The following is a 22,052-nucleotide window of genomic DNA, read 5'->3' as shown; positions in this document are numbered from 1 at the left end:
AAGCAGGGCTTCTAGAATTTTTATAAAATCCACTAGCCATGGGATCAGTGATTTAAAAAATTTACTAGCCACGATTAAAAATTCACTAGCCCTACTTTACTTTAAGTTAATACAATTTTACTAAAGAATAGTAGTAATCAGATATGTCACCTAAAGAGGGAAAAAGAGCTTAAAAACACTACCATTGGGGTAGGGTTGGGGCAGAATATTCATATTTACAAAACAGACTAACTGCAACATTTGACAACAAAAGAAAATTCACTACCATCGGGCATGGTAATAGTAGTTATTTACTAGCCAAACATCGAATATCACTAGCCATGGGAGTGGGGCTACCATAATCTAGAAGCCTTGTCTGGCATGGTAATATTAGTTATTTACTAGCCAAACACTGAATATCACTAGCCAAGGGAGTGGGGCTACCATAATCTAGAAGCCCCGTCTGGCATGGTAATATTCGTTATTTACTAGCCAAACACTGACTATCACTAGCCATGGGAGTGGGGCTACCATAATCTAGAAGCCCCGTCTAGCATGGTAATATTAGTTATTTACTAGCCAAACATTGAATATCACTAGCCATGGGAGTGGGGCTACCATAATCTAGAAGCCCCGTCTGGCATGGTAATATTAGTTATTTACTAGCCAAACACTGAATATCACTAGCCATGGGAGTGGGGCTACCATAATCTAGAAGCCCCATCTGGCATGGTAATATTAGTTATTTACTAGCCAAACACTGAATATCACTAGCCAAGGGAGTGGGGCTACCATAATCTAGAAGCCCCGTCTGGCATGGTAATATTCGTTATTTACTAGCCAAACATTGAATATCACTAGCCATGGGAGTGGGGCTACCATAATTTAGAAGCCCCGTCTGGCATGGTAATATTAGTTATTTACTAGCCAAACACTGAATATCACTAGCCAAGGGAGTGGGGCTACCATAATCTAGAAGCCCCGTCTTGCATGGTAATATCAGTTATTTACTAGCCAAACACTGAATATCACTAGCCATGGGAGTGGGGCTACCATAATCTAGAAGCCCTGTCTGGCATGACAATTGTTATTTACTAGCCCAACATTGAATATCACTAGCCATTGGAGTGGGGCTACCATAATCTAGAGCCCTGTCTGGCATGGCAATTGTTATTTACTAGCCCAACATTGAATATCACTAGCCATGGGAGTGGGGCTACCATAATCTAGAAGCCTTGTCTGGCATGGCAATTGTTATTTACTAGCCCAACATTGAATATCACTAGCCATGGGAGTGGGGCTACCATAATCTAGAAGCCCTGTCTGGCATGATAATTGTTATTTACTAGCCCAACATTGAATATCACTAGCCATGGGAGTGGGGCTACCATAATCTAGAAGCCCCGTCTTGCATGGTAATTGTTATTTACTAGCCCAACATTAAATATCACTAGCCATGGGAGTGGGGCTACCATAATTTAGAAGCCCTGTCTGGCATGATAATTGTTATTTACTAGCCCAACATTGAATATCACTAGCCATGGGAGTGGGGCTACCATAATTTAGAAGCCCTGTCTGGCATGATAATTGTTATTTACTAGCCCAACATTGAATATCACTAGCCATGGGAGTGGGGCTACCATAATCTAGAAGCCCTGTCTGACATGGCAATAGTAGTTATTTACTAGCCCAACATTGAATATCACTAGCCATGGGAGTGGGTCTACCATAATCTACAAGCCCTGTCTGGTATGGTAATATTAGTTATTTACTAGCCCAACAATGAATATCACTCGCCATGGGAGTGGGTCTACCATAATCTACAAGCCCTGTCTGGTATGGTAATATTAGTTATTTACTAGCCCAACATTGAATATCACTAGCCATTGGAGTGGGGCTACCATAATCTAGAGCCCTGTCTGGCATGGCAATTGTTATTTACTAGCCCAACATTGAATATCACTAGCCATGGGAGTGGGGCTACCATAATCTAGAAGCCTTGTCTGGCATGGCAATTGTTATTTACTAGCCCAACATTGAATATCACTAGCCATGGGAGTGGGGCTACCATAATCTAGAAGCCCTGTCTGGCATGATAATTGTTATTTACTAGCCCAACATTGAATATCACTAGCCATGGGAGTGGGGCTACCATAATCTAGAAGCCCCGTCTTGCATGGTAATTGTTATTTACTAGCCCAACATTAAATATCACTAGCCATGGGAGTGGGGCTACCATAATTTAGAAGCCCTGTCTGGCATGATAATTGTTATTTACTAGCCCAACATTGAATATCACTAGCCATGGGAGTGGGGCTACCATAATTTAGAAGCCCTGTCTGGCATGATAATTGTTATTTACTAGCCCAACATTGAATATCACTAGCCATGGGAGTGGGGCTACCATAATCTAGAAGCCCTGTCTGACATGGCAATAGTAGTTATTTACTAGCCCAACATTGAATATCACTAGCCATGGGAGTGGGTCTACCATAATCTACAAGCCCTGTCTGGTATGGTAATATTAGTTATTTACTAGCCCAACAATGAATATCACTCGCCATGGGAGTGGGGCTATCATAATCTAGAAAACCCTGCAGAGATCCACTTACTTTTTATAAGAATGAAAGACGGACAGTTGAGAGGTCAGTTTGAGGTCATTCTCGTCATCCTTGGTGACCAGCAGCTTGGATTTCAGCAATATCTGTAGCACTTGAGTCAGTATTTCCTGAAACATCACAATATATTACTGTATTAGTATACCACTGAAAAACATTACAGATTTTCACTAACCCGGCCATCGTTTTGACTGCATGATCAGTAGGTAGTTAATAAAATAGATATATATTATTTTCATTTATGACTATATAAAAACAGCAATCGGAAATTAATATGTTTAACAACACCTCAGCACATTTTAAAATTGTTATTTGATTTCTAACAGGGGTTTTTGGGGGTGGGTTTTTTTGGGGTTTTTTTGTATGTTGGCAATGGTAGTTGCCATTGAGTTTACTATAAAAACACTAGGCTGGGGGAAGACAGACGGAGTAACAAAGATACAGAAAGACAGAGAATGAGAGGGAAAGAGACAGTCAAAGAGAGAGAGAGAAAGAGAGAGAGAGAGAGAGAGAGAGAGAGAGAGAGAGAGAGAGAGAGAGAGAGAGAGAGAGAGAGAGAGAGAGAGAGAGAGAGAGAGAGCAGAGAGAGAGAGAAAGAGAGAGAGAGAGACAGAGACAGAGCAGAGAGAGAGAGAGAGCGAGAGAGCGAGAGAGCGATACACAGCAGAGAGAGCTCTTGCTACTGTTGCTGACCATTTGCTACATTTTGAAATATGGCAAGTACTGTTACTATCGAGAGAAATAGTTACACATTATTTTATTGCACATTAACAGGGGAGAAAAAAAAGTTTTTGAAACAACAACTCAGAACACTGTAAACTATTAACGTATCGTTGAAATAAATTTTGTACCAGTTTGATCTTTGAATTCTCCCGAAGAAAAGAATGTATGTATTTGACAACTGGGCACATTTTAAACTACGTTTACTGGCGTTAGTGTTGAGAAATATTGTACCTGTTTAATCTGTGTGTTTTCCAGAAGTTGCTGTACGGTATATGTCGTTTCCATGTTGTACTGAAGTAACACAGCCATTTGGAACGTAGATGCCTGTAATGAAAAACACTCGGACTATTACACATACTATATCAAAAAATATCGCAACAAGCATTGCGAGTCTACTGTTAAAGCAATAACTGTCCCCAAACAAGTCCAATAAATTTTATTATCTCTGAGGGTCAAGGCATGATTCATAGCCTTAAAGACCAAACACATTCAAAAGTAAAAAGTAAAGTTTGTTTTATTTAACGACGCCACTAGAGCACATTGATTTTTAATCTTATCATCGGCTATTGGACGTCAAACATATGGTCATTCTGACACTGTTTTTAGAGGAAACCCGCTGTCGCCACATAGGCTACTCTTCTTTACGACAGGCAGCAAGGGATCTTTTATTTGCGCTTCCCACAGGCAGGATAGCACAAACCATGGCCTTTGTTGAACCAGTTATGGATCACTGGTCGGTGCAAGTGGTTTACACCTACCCATTGAGCCTTGCGGAGCACTCACTCAGGGTTTGGAGTCGGTATCTGGATTAAAAATCCCATGCCTCGACGCCACCGAGGCCGGTAAACACATTCAAAGACATTTCCCTGCCATTTTCAAAGCCTTTCAAAGACTTTTATACAGCGGTCAAAGACAATAGAATGCGATAAAAATACCAAATCAGTTCGTTTACATTGCTGTCCATGGCAAAAAAGTTGGCTTTTTTTATATGCATCACGACAGATTAAACCTCGTAAATGGAAAATATCAAATGCATGCAGCTGTAAAAGACATTATTGCTTTGGCTATGATTTGTGAGAATTTAAAGACTTTTAAAAGATTTTATTAAAATTCAAAGACTTTCAAGGACAAAAAAATCTTTTTTTCAAATTCAAAGACTTTCAAAGAAATTAACCTTGCAAGGGCCATAACTCTGTCAAAAATACAAATCCCGATGAAATTCAAAGTTATACTCTTACTACTTTCACTTTTATACCCCAAATTTCAGCAGGGTTCATCTCCTTCCCATACCCAAATTAGCCAACTGCTAATTTCTATATGCAATGGATATAACATTCAATAGTTGATAATAAAAACATCATTTATACTAGTAAATGTTTTTAATAACTTTCAAGTAAATACCACACACATCTGAAAATTGGTTAGAACATAAACAAATCAAGTGTAAGACCTGTTTGAGGAGATACTTACGACGCATTCAACATATTTTATTTACGGAGACATATGGTTACCGACCACAGATATTGAGAGAGGAAACCCACTGTCGTCACTTCATGGGCTACTCTTTTCAATTAGCAGCAAGAGATCTTTTAAATGCACCATCTCACAGACAGGGTAGTACATACCACGGCCTTTGTTTCACCAGTTGTGGAGCACTGGCTGGAGCGAGAAATAGCCCAATGGGTCCACCGCGGGGATCAATCCTAGACCGACCGTGCATCAAGTGAACGCTCTACCACTGGGCTACGTCCCGTCCCGAGATACGTACCTGCAATGTGTAGCGATTTTTAAAACAGTTGGTAACGACTTCTCCTTTAGACATGTGGTACAGCCAGTTGAGTTTTCGCCCGCTGTGCTGACTGCTATAGAACTGCGTAAACCTCTGGAAACTCTGCTCCAGCTGCAAAACAAGGGAGCATTTGTTTACAACACCTCAGTGTGTGTGTATATATATATATATATATATATATATATATATAATGTCCATTTTGTCAAGAAGACAGGAAATTATTTTTTATCCAACAATACCTCAGCACATTTTAAAGTAGTTATTTAGTGTCTACTTCAATATTAGGTCAATATGAAGGAAAGGAAAGGAATATTTGTTGAATGACACCTCAGCACATTTTAAAGTCAAGTTATTTAGTGTCTAGTAAAGTTAGTTAGTGTCTAGTAAAGTTATTTAGTGTCTAATAAAGTTATTTAGAGTCCCTTAAATCTATTTAGTCTCTAGTAAAGCTATTTAGTCTCTAGTAAAGTTATTTAGTGTCTAATAAAGTTAGTTAGTGTCTAGTAAAGTTATTTAGTGTCTAATAAAGTTATTTAGAGTCTAGTAAAGCTATTTAGTCTCTAGTAAAACTATTTAGTGTCTAATAAAGTTATTTAGTGTCTAGTAAAGCTAGATTCAGTGTCTATTTCTACATTTGGTCAAGAAAGAAAAAAGGAAAGGAATATTTATGTTTTGACACCTCAGCACATTTTAAAGTATGGTTATTTAGTGTCTAGTTTTGTTGGGGGGGGGGTTGTGGGTTTTTTTTTAATAATCTTTATTGTCACAGAAGAATATGTAGTGTTAGGGTTGGGGCCCTAAATTACTACAATACACATGTACTACATACTAAATTACTACAATACACTATACAGTGGAACCTCGTTAGTCCGGACTCCAGTAGTCCGGAATCCTTACTTTACAGACGTTTTTTTAGCAAAACAAAACGATCTCTCAGTAAAGTTATTCATTAATCCAGATATTCAGCTTCCGGAACCGGACAGTCATAATTCTGAACCAAATGTAAGAAGTAAAGGCAAATTGCTTCGTTTGGCCGGTCGCCGCTGATTGAACATAAAAGTAATCCGCCAATTAACGCTCAAGGAATCAACAGAGATAAAAGGGCTGCACAGGGTTTCACACCGCAGTTTACTTAACCATTCACCTGTGTTTATTTAGTGTTAGTCGGATAAAGCACAAGTGTTCACAAGTGTTTGTTGTTTTTTTAAATATAATTTCTTTGATCTATGACCAGACTGGCTGTTTTATTTTATGGGGGGGGGGGGGGGGGGGGGGGAGTCTTTTATTTTTAAAAGTGGGTAACTCTTGATCATACACTACGGTACCGCATGACCTCGTTTTGTAACTACCCTCCCAACTTGCGTGTATGATTTATTACTCAATACTGATCATAATTGTTTTGGTGTCCCAACTCAAGAATATTGCCAGTCACCCAAAATAAAGACAAAGGAAATGTCTTTATATGTTATTGCTATCAAAACACTGGCTTGAGACTCTTTCGTAAGTGGAACAATGCTCATTCAGTTTCACGCCGGTTTTGAGAGTTGTATTTCTGAGCTAGGGGCGAGAAACAATATGCATTCCTCAACAACGTACCCATTTCGTGGAAATGAACTAGACCACATGGCCTAGATTTACAACATTAACCGGTACGACAAAACACGACTAATAAAATTGAAAACTTGTTGTCGCTAGTAATCAAACATTTAGTATCAACAATGCAACATGTCTTAAACAGTATTTCATTTTATTTAATCGCATTTTCTAACTTTAAGACAAGCACCTGGCAGTACACTACTGAATAGTAGACTGGCCTCACAGACAGGCAAATAGCGCTTATTCACACCACGAGGCTGAGCAACAGAACAAAACTGGTTGAAAAATTGTTTGGTTCTAAAATTCAAATGTGTGGTTTTTATTTTGTTTTTGAATCAAGGGAGGTTACTCATCACGTACATTTCAGTAATCTGGAAATTCGTTAATCCGGACGTTTTTTTTAATAACCATACTGTCCGGACTAACGAGGTTCCACTGTATATATATATATATATATATATTAGTAGCAACGTATACAGTACCATAGTGTCTATTTCAATACTTGGTCAATACAGAGGAAAGGAAAGAAAGATAAATATACTTAGTGCTAGTTCTGGGTCAGCAGAAACTTTCAACAAATTATCTAACTTCAAAAATCCAGTTATTTTCGAACAAAATATCAATTATTTCTTGAAATTATTTCCTTAAATTAAAAATAATTCCCAAATTGGTTTTTTAAATTTGCAATTGGCAAATTTGGCGAGTAGAGTTAGCACTGATACTGATGGAAAGAAATACGGGAACACAAATAGCAACAACAAATACCGAATGAAACAGACACCACTAGAGCACACTGATTTATTAATCATCGGCTATTGGATGTCAAACATATGGTCATTTTGACATAGTCGTAAAAAGGAAAACCGTTACATTTTTCCTTTAGTAGCAAGGCATCTTTTATACGCACCATCCCACAGACAGGATAGCACATATCACAGCCTTCGATATACCAGTCGTGGTGCACTGGCTGGAACGAGAAATAGCCCCAATAGGCCCACCGACGGGGATCGATGCTAGACAGACTGCGCATCAGGTGAGTGCTTTACCATTGGGCTAAATCCTGCCCCTCTAGAGGACAGAGTCGAAACCTATAGTCCCCTACGGTTGGAACAGTAGGGGACTAATAACCAAAAAACATTCAGGCATAATATTGATTGGGGCTTTACGAAGAAAATGAGGATACCTCGACCGGAAGCATGAAGGTACAAGATTGCTGGAATGGCCACGAGCCAGAGCTGAGTACTTGAATACTGAAGTCAACTGAAATTAAAACAATCAAGTTTATTATATAACATTTAGTGAAATATCTTAAAATATCAGTGAAATAAAAGTGTTAAGAGTGAAAATGTGTTATCGTCACTGTAGAAAGTGTTATCTTCATTGTAAGAAAGCCAGTACTATTTTGCTGCTGGCAATTTAAAAATAAAGGTAAATTGCCAAAAGTTAATTAATAAATAAAACAATTCATGTTTTTTTGTCAAATATGATTTACATCTCATCTCGTGAAGTTTGCAATCATATCACACTCATCGTGCAAGCAAAACACATAAATTATCCTATATTTATTATATTAATAAGTCACAGAAGTGATGAGATTTGGTAACTATTCAGTGCAGCAAAGGCTGAGACAGCGGTCATCCATAAAACACCATAAAAAAACTTATTAAAGCAGTCATGGTAAAATACACATTTTCTGAAGAAAAGATTGCTTCAAACTGCCAAATATAATTTTCAAGTCAAAAGAGGAAAACTACACAAAAGCTTAAAAAGTTACATTTTAGAAGAAAAGATTGCTTCTCACTGTCAAAAATTAATTTCAAGCTAATATTTTGTAACAGACCCTAGTAATGAAACACTATGGCATGTTTTTCACTATTAGAGATGTTTTTGATATGATTTAGATTTTATGGTTTAGACTGTCCATTTCTGTATATCCGTAAGACTTTCTGATCATCCTGGTGTTTCTAATACCACGAAATATGTCATTTCTAATATTTTCAAAAAAAGCACAGACTTCTGAGAATTAACGTCTATGGAGATATGGAGACGAGCTCTAGTCTATTTTTAAAAGTATTTCCCCGTTCAACATCACAGACTCGTTTCACTCTGTTGTCACTTTATCCAAATTTGTTACAGGTTTGTAAATCAACCAAACTTAGCATTAATTTTTACAGGTTGAAACTAGGGTCTGCGCCTTCAGGAGGTAAACAACTGTAGAAAGAGCAGCGTGAAAACAGGGGACACAACTCACTATCAAGAGGACCGTTTGATTGTGCTCTTCTCTTGAAGGTCTCGTTGAGATCTTTACTGACACCAATATCCTGGAACATACGCTGTAGCTTTGATGTGTATTCAAACCCACAGGCTTGCTGGAATAACAAACAAAAAACACCATCATTAATTAAATACAAACAAAACCAATCTTAGAACATGTATTGTAGTGGTGACATGTATTCAAAACCCACAGACTTGTAGGAATAGTAAAACAAACATTAAAGGGATATTCCCTATTTTTTATACACTAAGGCATATTTTTTACTATTAGAGCCGTTTTTGATAACTGAAATCATACTTTACTTAGATTTTATTGTTTAGATTATCCATTTCCACACATTCGAAGTGTTTTTTGTCATCCTGGTGTTTTTAATATCACAAAATGCATTTCTCATATTTTTAAAAATGCACGTGCATCTGAAAAGTAACAGTTATGGGGTCGAGTTTTAGTCTATTTTTAGAGGGTATTTCACCATTTCAAAGTAAAGTTTGTTTTATTTAACGACGCCGCTAGAGCACATTGATTTTTTATCTTATCATCGGCTATTGGACGTCAAACATATGGTCATTCTGACACTGTTTTAGAGGAAACCCGCTGTCGCCACATAGGCTACTCTTTTTACGACAGGCAGCAAGGGATCTTTTATTTGTGCTTCCCACAGGCAGGATAGCACAAACCATGGCCTTTGTTGAACCAGTTATGGATCACTGGTCGGTGCAAGTGGTTTACACCTACCCATTGAGCCTTGCGGAGCACTCACTCAGGGTTTGGAGTCGGTATCTCGATTAAAAATCCCATGCCTCGACTGGGATCCGAACCCAGTACCTACCAGCCTGTAGACCGATGGCCTGCCACGACGCCACCGAGGCCGGTTTCACCATTTCAAAGTCAGAGACTCATGTTTCACCCAATTGTAACTGTATCCAAATGTGTTACAGCTTTGTAAATCAACTAAACTTAGTGTTAATTGTGCATCAACCATTTATGAGTTACGCAACAAGTCAATGAAAAAGTTAATGTTTGTTTTGTTTAATGACACAACCAGAGCACACTGATTTATTAATCATCGGCTATTGGATGTCAAACATATGGTAATTTTGAAAGTCATAGAGAAAACCTGCTACATTTTTCCATTAGTAAAAAAGCTATCTTTTATATGCACCATCCCACAGACAGGAGAGCACATACCACAGCATTTGATAAACCAGTTGTGGTGCACTGGCTGGAACGAGAAACAGCCTAATGGGGCCCACCGACGGGGATCGAACCTAGACCGACGGCACATCAAGCAAGCGCTTTACCACTGGACCGATTAATAACGAGAACACTAACCTTCAGTTTTGAGATCATACTGGCTTCTGCGTCATCACTGGCAGACATGTGTTGCACTAAACGCTTGGCGAGCATTTTGCTGTAGAACTTCTGGAACACGTCTTTGTCCTCAATATACTTAAACACAACCATCTGAAACGTAAAAACAATAGATCAGTATCTCACACATTACATTAACAGGGATCAAAAAAGCGACCCGTGAAAAGCAGTTAATTTTTTTTTTTTTTTTTTTGACCTAGCAGATTGAAATAGAAATTCACTTCCTAAAATTACCAAACCATCATCAGGTCATTTTTCAAGAGACAGATGTATGTACGGTCATCTCATCTTCTATTTAGCCGAGGCTTAGCTCTTCACGTGATTCAGATACATTTGAAATTTATAATACATTTCAGACCACCTACTTTTCCACACGCAGTGTCCCAAACCCTCATATCACCGGTGCTGGTTTATTTTCAACAGGTCATATGTTTTCTTAGCATGTCATATTTCGTTTGGCCAGCCATTTAAAAAAAATAACAGCATGCCATATATTACTTCCTATTTTTAGCCCTGATTAACTAGTGTAAGTAATGTTAAAAGTTTTTTTGTTGTTTTTAATTAGAACAAAAGTTTAAAGTTTGTTTTGTTTAACAACACCACTAGAGCACTGATTAATTAATCATGGCTATTGGATGTCAAACATTTGGTATTTCTGACACGTAGTCATCAGAGGAAACCCGCTACATTTTTCTAAATGCAGCAACGGATCTTTTATATGCACTTTCCCACAGACAGGAAAGCACATACCACGGCCTTTGACCAGTTGTGCACTGGATGGAACGAGAAAAAACCCAATCAGTTGAATGGATCCATCGAGGTGGTTCGATCCTGCGACGCAAGCACCTCAAGCGAGCGAGCATTCAACCGGTTGAGCTAAATCCTGCCCCTTAATTAGAACAAATTGATTTATTAATCATCAGCTACTGGATGCCAAACATTTCATTAATGCGGACACGTATTCTTCAGAGAAAACCTGCTAAATTTGTCTATTGGTAGAATCTTTGATGTACACTTTCCCTTAGACATACCATGTTCTTTGATATAAGAGTTGTGGGGCAATGGTATTTGAGAGTAAAAAAAACCCTAAATATTTATTTTTACAGTCGGCTAGTTGGGTACAAGCCAAATGAATAAAGCCAAAGAAAGCATCTTCTTAATTAAGCTGGTGGGACAATTAGTGTACTGCACAATATTGTGCAAGGTTAGCTGCTGAAATTATTATTGTTATTATATTTTTCTTCCTTACCACTTGGTTTAATGTGTCTTCAAGTTCGGCTTCTTCAGGATTTTTCGAACTAAAATACAAAATACGGACATCTGTAATATATATTACATAATATCCTAACAGTAAAGCTATCTTTTGAAAGAATATGGTTCACTGAAACCCAACCTATTATCTAAGTAAGATCTTGGTTTTTATTGGAAAATTCATATTGTAATTCATAACATATTTTTTTTAACAGAAGAGAACTTAGTTTTTTAAAATTATTTGTGATTGTCAATAAAATATAAAGTTAGCATACTGCAATAATTGAAATGGTGTGTAAAGTTGTTTACAAACGTAATGTACCATTATATATTCATATACATAAACCAGGCCTCTGATAATAGCGAGAGCGACATATTTGTTCGTGTGTCGCTCGCGCAAGTATAGTTTGCGGAACCCATTTTTCGTTTGCGCACTGAATTTATGACATCATTTACATGATCATGATGGGTTACGTAAAAACTAAATGGGTTACCTGAATTTGTTTTTGTGTAACCCATCAATGGGTCTGTAAATGGATATCAGAAAAAACAGCTGAATAGAATAACAAACTCAACCAGTTATTTTCAAACTTATGTCCCTCTAGACATTTTTTTATTTATTTGTCACTCACTGTCAAGTTCATGACAAGTTGAAATTATTTCACTTGTGTCATAAATTTGTTAATAACGGCTAACTCGTTTATAAACCTCAATATAAGCACAGGCCCAGAGCCCGTACTTTCGAACCAACGAAATCGTAAAACTACCATAGGCTATGACGTCATTATGGTGTGTTCTATAGTGACGTCATAACCTACGATGGTTATACGACTTCGCAGCGCTAAGATTGCTTCGGATCTTTGGGCCCTGGTGTACACTGCAATCTCACTAGACGTTTAGTAGATTTAATGAGTAGTGTTACCTTTTCTTCAGTAGTAGATCACAGTACCGAGCGAGAAGTTCTGGAGACTTGCTGGACGAGCCGGCTAACTTTGTGATCGAGTTGGTGTTGATGAAACGACCACAGGCCTTAATTACAAAAAAAAAAAAAAAATGTTTAAAAAAAATAAATTCTGCGAGGATGGCTAAAGCAATACAAGTTACCCATGTCCCGTCCCAAAGTTGCCATGAAAGTCAAACTTGATTCGCAACAGTACATGATAAAGCTATACACAAAATTTCATCTCAATATCTTGCAGCACTGTAAAAAAGATATCTAAAAAACTGAGACTTGATTTGTAACAATACATGAGTTATAACCTATACACAAAATTTTATCTCAATATCTGGAGGCTTTGCAAAAAAAACAAAGTCAGGAACACACATTTTTGTGTAAATCATCATGGAAGTCAAACTTGATCTGTAACAGTGCATGATAAAGCTATACAAAAAATTTCAGCTCAATATTTCATGGCATTGTGAAAAAACATCTGGAAAACTGTATGTGGGACAGACGGACATTAGTACGGAGATGAAACCTATAGTCCCCTCCTGTTGGACTGGCAGGGACTAATAACAATCTTTCTGAGAGTACTGCTAATGCAATACATATCTCCTAGAGGGTAAAACGGGTATGCCGCCATACCCAATTTTATGGGGGTATTTTATTTTTTTACGTTAACTTTTTGACAAAATTAAATACTCTTTATCATTATGTATGAGTTCTTAACCCTGACCTTAAACGTAACCCATTTTCTTTCTGGGGAAGGCCCTCCATACCCAAAAATTTCTTTCTGGCAGAAACATTTCTGGGCCTACCAAATTTTCGTATCTCCTAACTTCAAGGGCTATAACTCTGTGACAAGTGGGTAAATCACCATGAGAGTCAAACTTGACAACAGTACATGGTAAAGCTGTACCAAAATTTCAGCTTTATATCTTAAGGCATTGCCACCAAAAAAATCAAGGGCCATAACTCTGTTAACAATGGGTAAACTGCCATGAAAGTCACACTTGATCTGTAACAGTACATGATAAAGCTATACACAAACTTTCACCTCAGTATCTCGAGGTATGAAAGTCCTGAAAACTGTATGATGAATAGATGGACAGACAGGACAGGGACAAAACATATAGTTGGACCGGTAGTTGACTAAACATCTTCAAAATCATAGTGATGACCATCATCTCTCACCTTGTCTAAGGCAGCAACAAAACCTGCATCACTGTTAAAGGCGGTAAGGACCAAGGCGTGGTACTTCTTGTGTACATCCAGTATGGTCTGCACGTACACTTTAGGATCCTGAAACAAAAATATATAAAGAGAATAACTATGGTAGCTGAAGGGACACACACACATTTTTAAACACTACAGCATATTTTTCACTATTAGAGCCATTTACGATCACTGAAATCAAACATTACTTATATTTTATTGTTTAGATTATCCATTTCCATAGAACCGAAGTGTTTCTGGTCATCCTGTTGTTTCCAATACCACAAAATGCAATTTTTATATTTTTAAATATGCACGTGCATCTGAGAAGTAGTGGTTATTAATTCGAGTTCTAGTCTATTTTTTATGGATATTTTCCAGTTTTAACATCACTTATTCTTCTTTCACTCTGTTTTAACTTTATCCAAATGTGATACAGGTTTGTAGATTAACTAAACTTAGTGTCCATTTTTACGAGTTAAAACTATAATGTCATAGGATATCAGCTTTCTTCTGTAAAGGTAAGAATGGGAAATGGGCCTGCCAAGCGGAAATTTCTTATTCGGCCTGAACAGGATAAAGCCGACATCCTACGTTATTAACTAGTTATTATTTTTACCCTGCAGACCATAAAAAGGGGAAAAGCTATTATTTCTGTTATTTCATTTACACTATATGATGACCTAGAGGTCAAATGAACAATCTTGTAATGTAGCTATGCATGTGATGTCACTGAGTGACATAAAAAATCATAATTTGTTAGTATATGTTTAAAGAAAGAAAGAAAGAAATGTTTTATTTAATGACGCATTCAACACATTTTTTTATATGGTTACATGGCATCAGACATCTGGTTAAGGACCATACAGATATTGAGAGAGGAAACCCGCTGTCGCCACTTCTTGAGCTACTCTTTTCAATTAGCAGCATGGGATCTTTTATATGCACCATCCCAGACAGGGTAGTACATACCACAGCCTTTGATATACCAGTGGCTGGAACGAGAAATAGCCCTATGGACCCCCAACGACAGGGATCGATCCCAGATCGACCGTGCATCAAGCGAGCACTTTACCACTGGGCTATGTCCCACCACTAGTATATGTTTATGACTTTGTTTTAATTGGTCATCATAATCGGCCAATAGAAACAGTGGTGGTAGGATAAAAGTTAATTAATGAGCAACTACCATAATACTGAGTCTTCAGTCTTTTTTTTCCCTTTTTCTACTTTTATTAAATTTTCATTTCCTTTCATTGAATTCCAAGATTTTACACCAACGTTCAAAGTGTAATATTTTATGTCATCAAAATCTCTTGGTTTATTAATTATAAAGAATGTGATTATTGTAATTCGTGGTAGGTTTTTTTTCTTCAAATTTATCATCTATAATTATAACAATGCAAACAGACAGAACAGACTGTCATATGTCTGTCTGTCTGTCTGTCAGTCAATCTAGAAGGTTGTTGTGTCCATCCCTAAATATTTCTGTTCTTCTAAGCCACTGCATATAGGTGGTGGTAACAATATTCCACAATAAGAAGAAGGAAATGTTTTATTTAATGACACTCAACACATTTTTATTTACGGTTATATGGCGTCAGACATATTGTTAAGGACTACATAGATATTGAGAGAGAAAACCCGCTGTCAACACTTTATGGGCTACTCTTTTCCATTAGCAGCAAGGGATCTTTTATACGCACCATCTCACAGACAGAGTAGTACATACGACGGCCTTTGATATACCAGTCGTGGTGCACTGGCTGAAACGAGAAATAGCCCAATGGGCCCACCGACGTGGATCGATCCCACACACCGACCGCACACTGTACCACTGGGCCACGTCCCGCCCATATTCCATAATAAGACATGAACACAATTCTAGTTTCATCGGACAGTTAGTTAAAGAATTGGATTCTTTAAAGACACCACTAGATCACATTAATTTATTAATGATCGGCTATTAGATGTCAAACATTTGGTAATTTTGACATATAAGTCTTCGCAAGGAAACGTGCTACTTGTTTCCATTAGTAGCAAAAGATCTTTTATATGCACCATACCACAGGACAGCACATACCACAGCCTTTGTTACAAGTCGTGGTGCACCAGTTGGTACGAGAAATAGCCCAACCTGCCCACTGACAGGGGAACGATTCCAGACCGACAGCGCATCTATTGTCCGAACCAAATTGTTAACAACTACACAAAATTACTCTCCTACCTTTAATTGCCGTTAGATTTCCTCCAAAGTTTGTCCAGACACAAATCGCAAAAAAAACACTACAAATATACATATTCCACACACGAGACTGCAACAATGTCGCCGATATCATCTTTGCTGAGATTGCATAGGAAAAAATACACGCAGTTTTCTTCAAGAGGGGTGAAAATCTCCAAAGTATGTGACACAATTAATATGAAATCAATGATCTCTAGTGGTATCATTAAAAAAATAATAATAATAAGATAAAATAATAATAAATAATATGACGTCATCACGTTTGCTTTTATATCATAACATGTTATGACGTTGTTAGATTAAGTCCTATCCTTTCACCCCTCTTGAAGAATATTCCAAAAAAAAGTCAAAATGGCAGCTGGCACAAAATTACATACTTTTTGCCCTATGCACTCTCAGCGAAGTCGATATAGGTAACATAGTTATCATCTGGTATGTGGAATCTGTGTCATTGTAATGTTTTTTTCCAGATTTCTGTCGGGGGGAAATCTAACGGCAATTAAAGGTAGGAGAAAAAAAGAAGAAGAAATGTTTTATTTAACGATGCACTCAACACATTTTATTTACGGTTATATGGCGTCAGACATATGGTTAAGGACCACACAGATTCTAAGAGGAAACCTGCTGTCACCACTACATGGGCTACTCTTCCGATTAGCAGCAAGGGATCTTTCATTTGCGCTTCCCATAGGCAGGATAGCACAAACCATGGCCTTTGTTACCAGTTATGGATCACTAGTCGGTGCAAGTGGTTTACACCTACCCATTGAGCCTTGCGGAGCACTCTCAGGGTTTGGATAAAGGTAGGAGAGTAATTTTTCGTAGTTGTTAACCAGTTGGTTCGGACAATAGTGAACACTTTACCACGGAGCTACGTAACCCCCCCTAGCTGACAAGATGGATTACTTACATTGAGGGCGGGTTCCCCGCACTTCTCAACCGCATCCTGGCCCTGGTTGTGTATATGGGTTTCCAGCAGAGACTTCAGCTCTCCCAGACCATCCTGGATTCTTGACACCAACAGATACATACGACCCAAATCTGACAACAAATAAAATGGGTTGTTTTTTAAATGTGAGCTTTAGATCACACTATTTTGTAGTAGTGTTAATACTAGCTGGTAAAGAGTTGTACATTTATCAGAAATGCATTTCAAGTTGTTTCAATCTAACTACAGTGAATCATAATTTATAGCAGGTCTCACACTAGAACAAGTTTTGATGTAGCCAATTTCTTTGCAATGTGGTTAATTTAAGCAAAATTGTATTAGCCAAACACTAAATTTTGTAGCCATTTTGTTTAAAAATTAGCAATTGCCTAATTTGGCAATGTACAGGGTGAGCCCTGTTATATTCCGTCCTATTCTTGTACCAAAACATTTTTTGTAAATAATTTCAGGTTTTTTTGACCTAAGAAGAAAAGTAAAAGTGTTCTGGAAAGGAAAAAACAAACTACTTTTGTGTCCAATTTAGAAAACAATCAGCTCAGAAATAAATAACTTGTAGTAAATTCTATAGTATGAACACAGACTTGATAGCGAAGAGAAAAAGAAGAAAGTTACAGTCATGTGACCGGAATTAGAGGGAGCATACAGTAGAAGAATTAGGCCATCCTATTGACTTTTGAGATATTCGGACCAGACTACTAGCCGTAGGGGAGGGAGGGGGGGGGGGGAGTGCACTTGTTTGAGGACAGATAATGTGGAAAAGAAAAGGCTGTCCTTGTGGGATATGACTATAGTTTAATCCTACCTTCGTTTTTGTCTCCATCGAGCAGGTTCTGAAACTCAAGGTGGAAGATTTCCAGGTGTTTTTCGATAAGCACCTTCTCGCACACATTGGCTAAAATATCCTGGGTACTCTCGTGTAGATAGAGCTGAACCCGTTTCTTCTCTTCCATTAACCGCAGCTCACCCTGACAACACAAACATCATCGTAATAAAACTATCAACATAAATAAATGTCATCAACAGTACAGGAGGTGGGTGGGTGCACTGAACACTGTTATGTAACACTTTTTTTAATTACTAAAATAATTTATTATACTCAAAGGCAAAAGTTATTGTGACATGGATTGTTTGGAGTAATAAATTTGTGAATGGATTTATGAATGTAAACCAGAGAAAATGTGCATGAAACAGCTTGAAGAAATGCAACCAAGCAGTTGTTGCAGCGATTGCATGCTTTGTGCAAGAAACATGGAATATTCGGGAGAAATCATGTCCAGTGTTCACCATAAAAGGCCACATTCAGTTGCAAATCATTGCCACTCTGTGCAGCCTTCAGAAGTCAGAAAAACACTATTAGTCGACTGTTTGATGCAATTTCGTCATGCCATGCCTCAGTGAAAATGACAGATGGCGAGTCATAGGGATGCTTGAATCAGGGACCTTGCAGCGTGACGTCGCATGTCAATTCAATGTCCACAAAAACACCATATGGCACTTACGGCAACGATATCAACAAAACAACCAGGTCAGGGACCTCGCAGCGTGACGTCGCATGTCAATTCAACGTCCACAGAAACACCATATGGCACTTACGGCAACGATATCAACAAAACAACCAGGTCAGGGACTTCGCAGCGTGACGTCGCATGTCAATTCAACGTCCACAGAAACACCATATGGCACTTACGGCAACGATATCAACAAAACAACCAGGTCAGGGACCTCGCAGCGTGACGTCGCATGTCAATTCAACGTCCACAGAAACACCATATGGCACTTATGGCAACGATATCAACAAAACAACCAGGTCAGGGACTTCGCAGCGTGACGTCGCATGTCAATTCAACGTCCACAGAAACACTATATGGCACTTACGGCAACGATATCAACAAAACAACCAGTGCTAGCTCTGGCACTCGACAAATTCGCCAACTGCGAATTTTGAAAGAATTTGTTAGAAAATAACTGACAATTTCTGCAATTTTTGAAGTCTAATAGACAATTAGGCAAATTGTTTTGCTCACCCAGAGCTAGTCTTGAAAACAACCAGGTCAGGGACCGTCCCCGTAGCGGCCGACCACCTGTGACAACCCCTCGCCAAGACACGTGGATCCTAACTACACATCTGCGAAACAGGCATTCCCGGGAACTTTCTCCAGCATTTAGTGGCCTCAATGAGACGACGGTGCTCTGGACCCCCTCTAGTGATAATCGCTAAGAGTGCCAAGCATTAAAATGACTTAATGACTAATGACCCTCCCAGCACAAACGTTATATTGACCATAAGATTTAAAACATCTGTTCAGCCCTACCTTCTTCATGTACTCAGTGACAGGGTTCTGTCTGTCTCTAAAATGAATTAATGTCTAATGACCACAAGATTTAAAACATCTGTTCAGCCCTACCTTCTTCATGTACTCAGTGACGGGGTTCTGTCCGTCTCTAAAATGAATTAATGTCTAATGACCACAAGATTTAAAACATCTGTTCAGCCCCACCTTCTTCATGTACTCAGTGACGGGGTTCGTGTAGAACCAACGCAACTGTCAAGTCAGTGTTAATCGCTAAGTGTATGCCAAGCTTTAAAACATTTGTGAAGTCCTACCTTCTTCATGTACTCAGTGACGGGGTTCTGTCTGAGGAACTCGGTGCTCTCTCTCGTGTAGAAACGCTCTGTGTCCTCCAGGAATGGGTTCTCGAAGTGCTCTTTGTAGACGGTCAGAGTCGGACTTTTGGCACTGGGGTCGTCTTCATTCAGACCCAACTCAACTGAAAAACACATAACAGCGGGTTACATGAAGTCAATGATTATATATTACAATTCCACCAGCAGGGCTAGACCTGGATGTACAAAACATTTCGCCAAATTATGTCCAAAAATGCAAAACTCAGTTACTTTCCAGCAAATATCAGTTATTACACCAATTCACCAACTGTTCCTAAAATTCGCAACTGGCGAACCTGGCGAGTGGCAGAGCTAGCCCTGCAGCAGAATTATAAAATGGAAAAAACTTGGGAAGGTCTTCTCTTTTAAGAATACTTAACCTACCGTAACAGTTGATAACAATACAAGATGCCGCCTACCGTAACAGTTGATAACAATACAAGATGCCGCCTACCGTAACAGTTGATAACAATACAAGATGCCGCCTACCGTAACAGTTGATAACAATAAAAGATCTTGCCTACCGTAACAGTTGATAACAATACAAGATGTCGCCTACCGTAACAGTTGATAATAATACAAGATGTCGCCTACCTTAACAGATGATGACAATACAAGATGTCGCCTACCGTAACAGTTGATAACAATACAAGATGTCGCCTACCGTAACAGTTGATAACAATAAAAGATCTTGCCTACCTTAACAGTTGATAACAATACAAGATCTCGCCTACCGTAACAGTTGATGACAATACAAGATGTCACCTACCGTAACAGTTGATGACAATACAAGATGTCGCCTACCGTAACAGTTGATAACAATAAAAGATCTCGCCTACCTTAACAGTTGATAACAATACAAGATCTCGCCTACCGTAACAGTTGATGACAATACAAGATGTCGCCTACCGTAACAGTTGATGACAATACAAGATGTCGCCTACCGTAACAGTTGATGACAATACAAGATGTCGCCTACCGTAACAGTTGATGACAATACAAGATGTCGCCTACCGTAACAGTTGATGACAATACAAGATGTCGCCTACCGTAACAGTTGATGACAATACAAGATGTTGCCTACCGTAACAGTTGATGACAATACAAGATGTCGCCTACCGTAACAGTTGATAATATAAGATGTCGCCTACCGTAACAGATGATGACAATACAAGATGTCGCCTACCGTAACAGTTGATAACAATAAAAGATCTTGCCTACCGTAACAGTTGATAACAATAAAAGATCTTGCCTACCTTAACAGTTGATAACAATACAAGATGTCGCCTACTATAACAGTTGATGACAATACAAGATGTCGCCTACCGTAACAGTTGATAACAATACAAGATGTCGTCTACCGTAACAGTTGATAACAATAAAAGATCTTGCCTACCGTAACAGTTGATAACAATACAAGATGTCGCCTACCGTAACAGTTGATAATAATACAAGATGTCGCCTACCTTAACAGATGATGACAATACAAGATGTCGCCTACCGTAACAGTTGATAACAATACAAGATGTCGCCTACCGTAACAGTTGATAACAATAAAAGATCTTGCCTACCTTAACAGTTGATAACAATACAAGATCTCGCCTACCGTAACAGTTGATGACAATACAAGATGTCACCTACCGTAACAGTTGATGACAATACAAGATGTCGCCTACCGTAACAGTTGATGACAATACAAGATGTCGCCTACCGTAACAGTTGATGACAATACAAGATGTTGCCTACCGTAACAGTTGATGACAATACAAGATGTCGCCTACCGTAACAGTTGATAATATAAGATGTCGCCTACCGTAACAGTTGATGACAATACAAGATGTCGCCTACCGTAACAGTTGATAACAATAAAAGATCTTGCCTACCGTAACAGTTGATAACAATAAAAGATCTTGCCTACCTTAACAGTTGATAACAATACAAGATGTCGCCTACTATAACAGTTGATGACAATACAAGATGTCGCCTACCGTAACAGTTGATAACAATACAAGATGTCGTCTACCGTAACAGTTGGTAACAATATAAGATGTTGCCTACCATAACAGTTCATAACAATATAAGATGTTGCTTACCATAACCAGTGTTCTCGCTGGGTGAAAATTAAAGGAGGGTGGCTGCTCGGCACCACACCCTTCAAAAAAATCCAATAAACGAAAAGCTAAAAAAAAAAAAGGGGTGGGGGGGGGGGGGGGGACTTTGGTTACCATATTGTTGTGTCTTGGTAGACTTTGTGAAAAGACATACTCCTTATTTTGCCTACAAAAAAGTGCAAAAAGGTTTATAAACACAAAATACAAGCAGACTCGTCTTTTAATTGAACCGAAGATGATATCGGTCTTGACATTCACAGGCAGTTCCGGTTTTGCTGAACCAATCAAAATTATAACATTATTATTTTTAATAAAGATTTCAAGA

General features: G+C 38.4%; 1 protein-coding gene across 2 annotated transcripts in view; it reads right to left on the bottom strand.

Annotated features, from left to right (window-relative positions):
• Positions 1-22,052, bottom strand: part of LOC121385437 (cullin-1-like) — a 49,485-nt gene that overhangs the window by 6,000 nt on the left and 21,433 nt on the right. For both annotated transcript variants that reach the window (XM_041516117.1, XM_041516116.1), the window contains exons 6-17: positions 19,557-19,720; positions 17,754-17,916; positions 16,913-17,043; positions 13,737-13,844; positions 12,525-12,631; positions 11,601-11,649; positions 10,313-10,444; positions 8,957-9,074; positions 7,889-7,965; positions 5,089-5,220; positions 3,552-3,644; positions 2,592-2,707 (exon numbers count right to left, since the gene is read on the bottom strand). In XM_041516117.1, the coding sequence (XP_041372051.1) occupies positions 2,592-2,707; positions 3,552-3,644; positions 5,089-5,220; positions 7,889-7,965; positions 8,957-9,074; positions 10,313-10,444; positions 11,601-11,649; positions 12,525-12,631; positions 13,737-13,844; positions 16,913-17,043; positions 17,754-17,916; positions 19,557-19,720 (1,390 nt within the window). The remainder of the gene's footprint in view (positions 1-2,591; positions 2,708-3,551; positions 3,645-5,088; positions 5,221-7,888; positions 7,966-8,956; positions 9,075-10,312; positions 10,445-11,600; positions 11,650-12,524; positions 12,632-13,736; positions 13,845-16,912; positions 17,044-17,753; positions 17,917-19,556; positions 19,721-22,052) is intronic.

This window comes from Gigantopelta aegis, chromosome 11 (assembly GCF_016097555.1).
Source record: "Gigantopelta aegis isolate Gae_Host chromosome 11, Gae_host_genome, whole genome shotgun sequence".
Lineage (NCBI taxonomy): Eukaryota > Metazoa > Mollusca > Gastropoda > Neomphalida > Peltospiridae > Gigantopelta > Gigantopelta aegis.
Note: the sequence above shows the minus strand (reverse complement) of the source record. Positions and strands in the feature narration are given on the sequence as shown.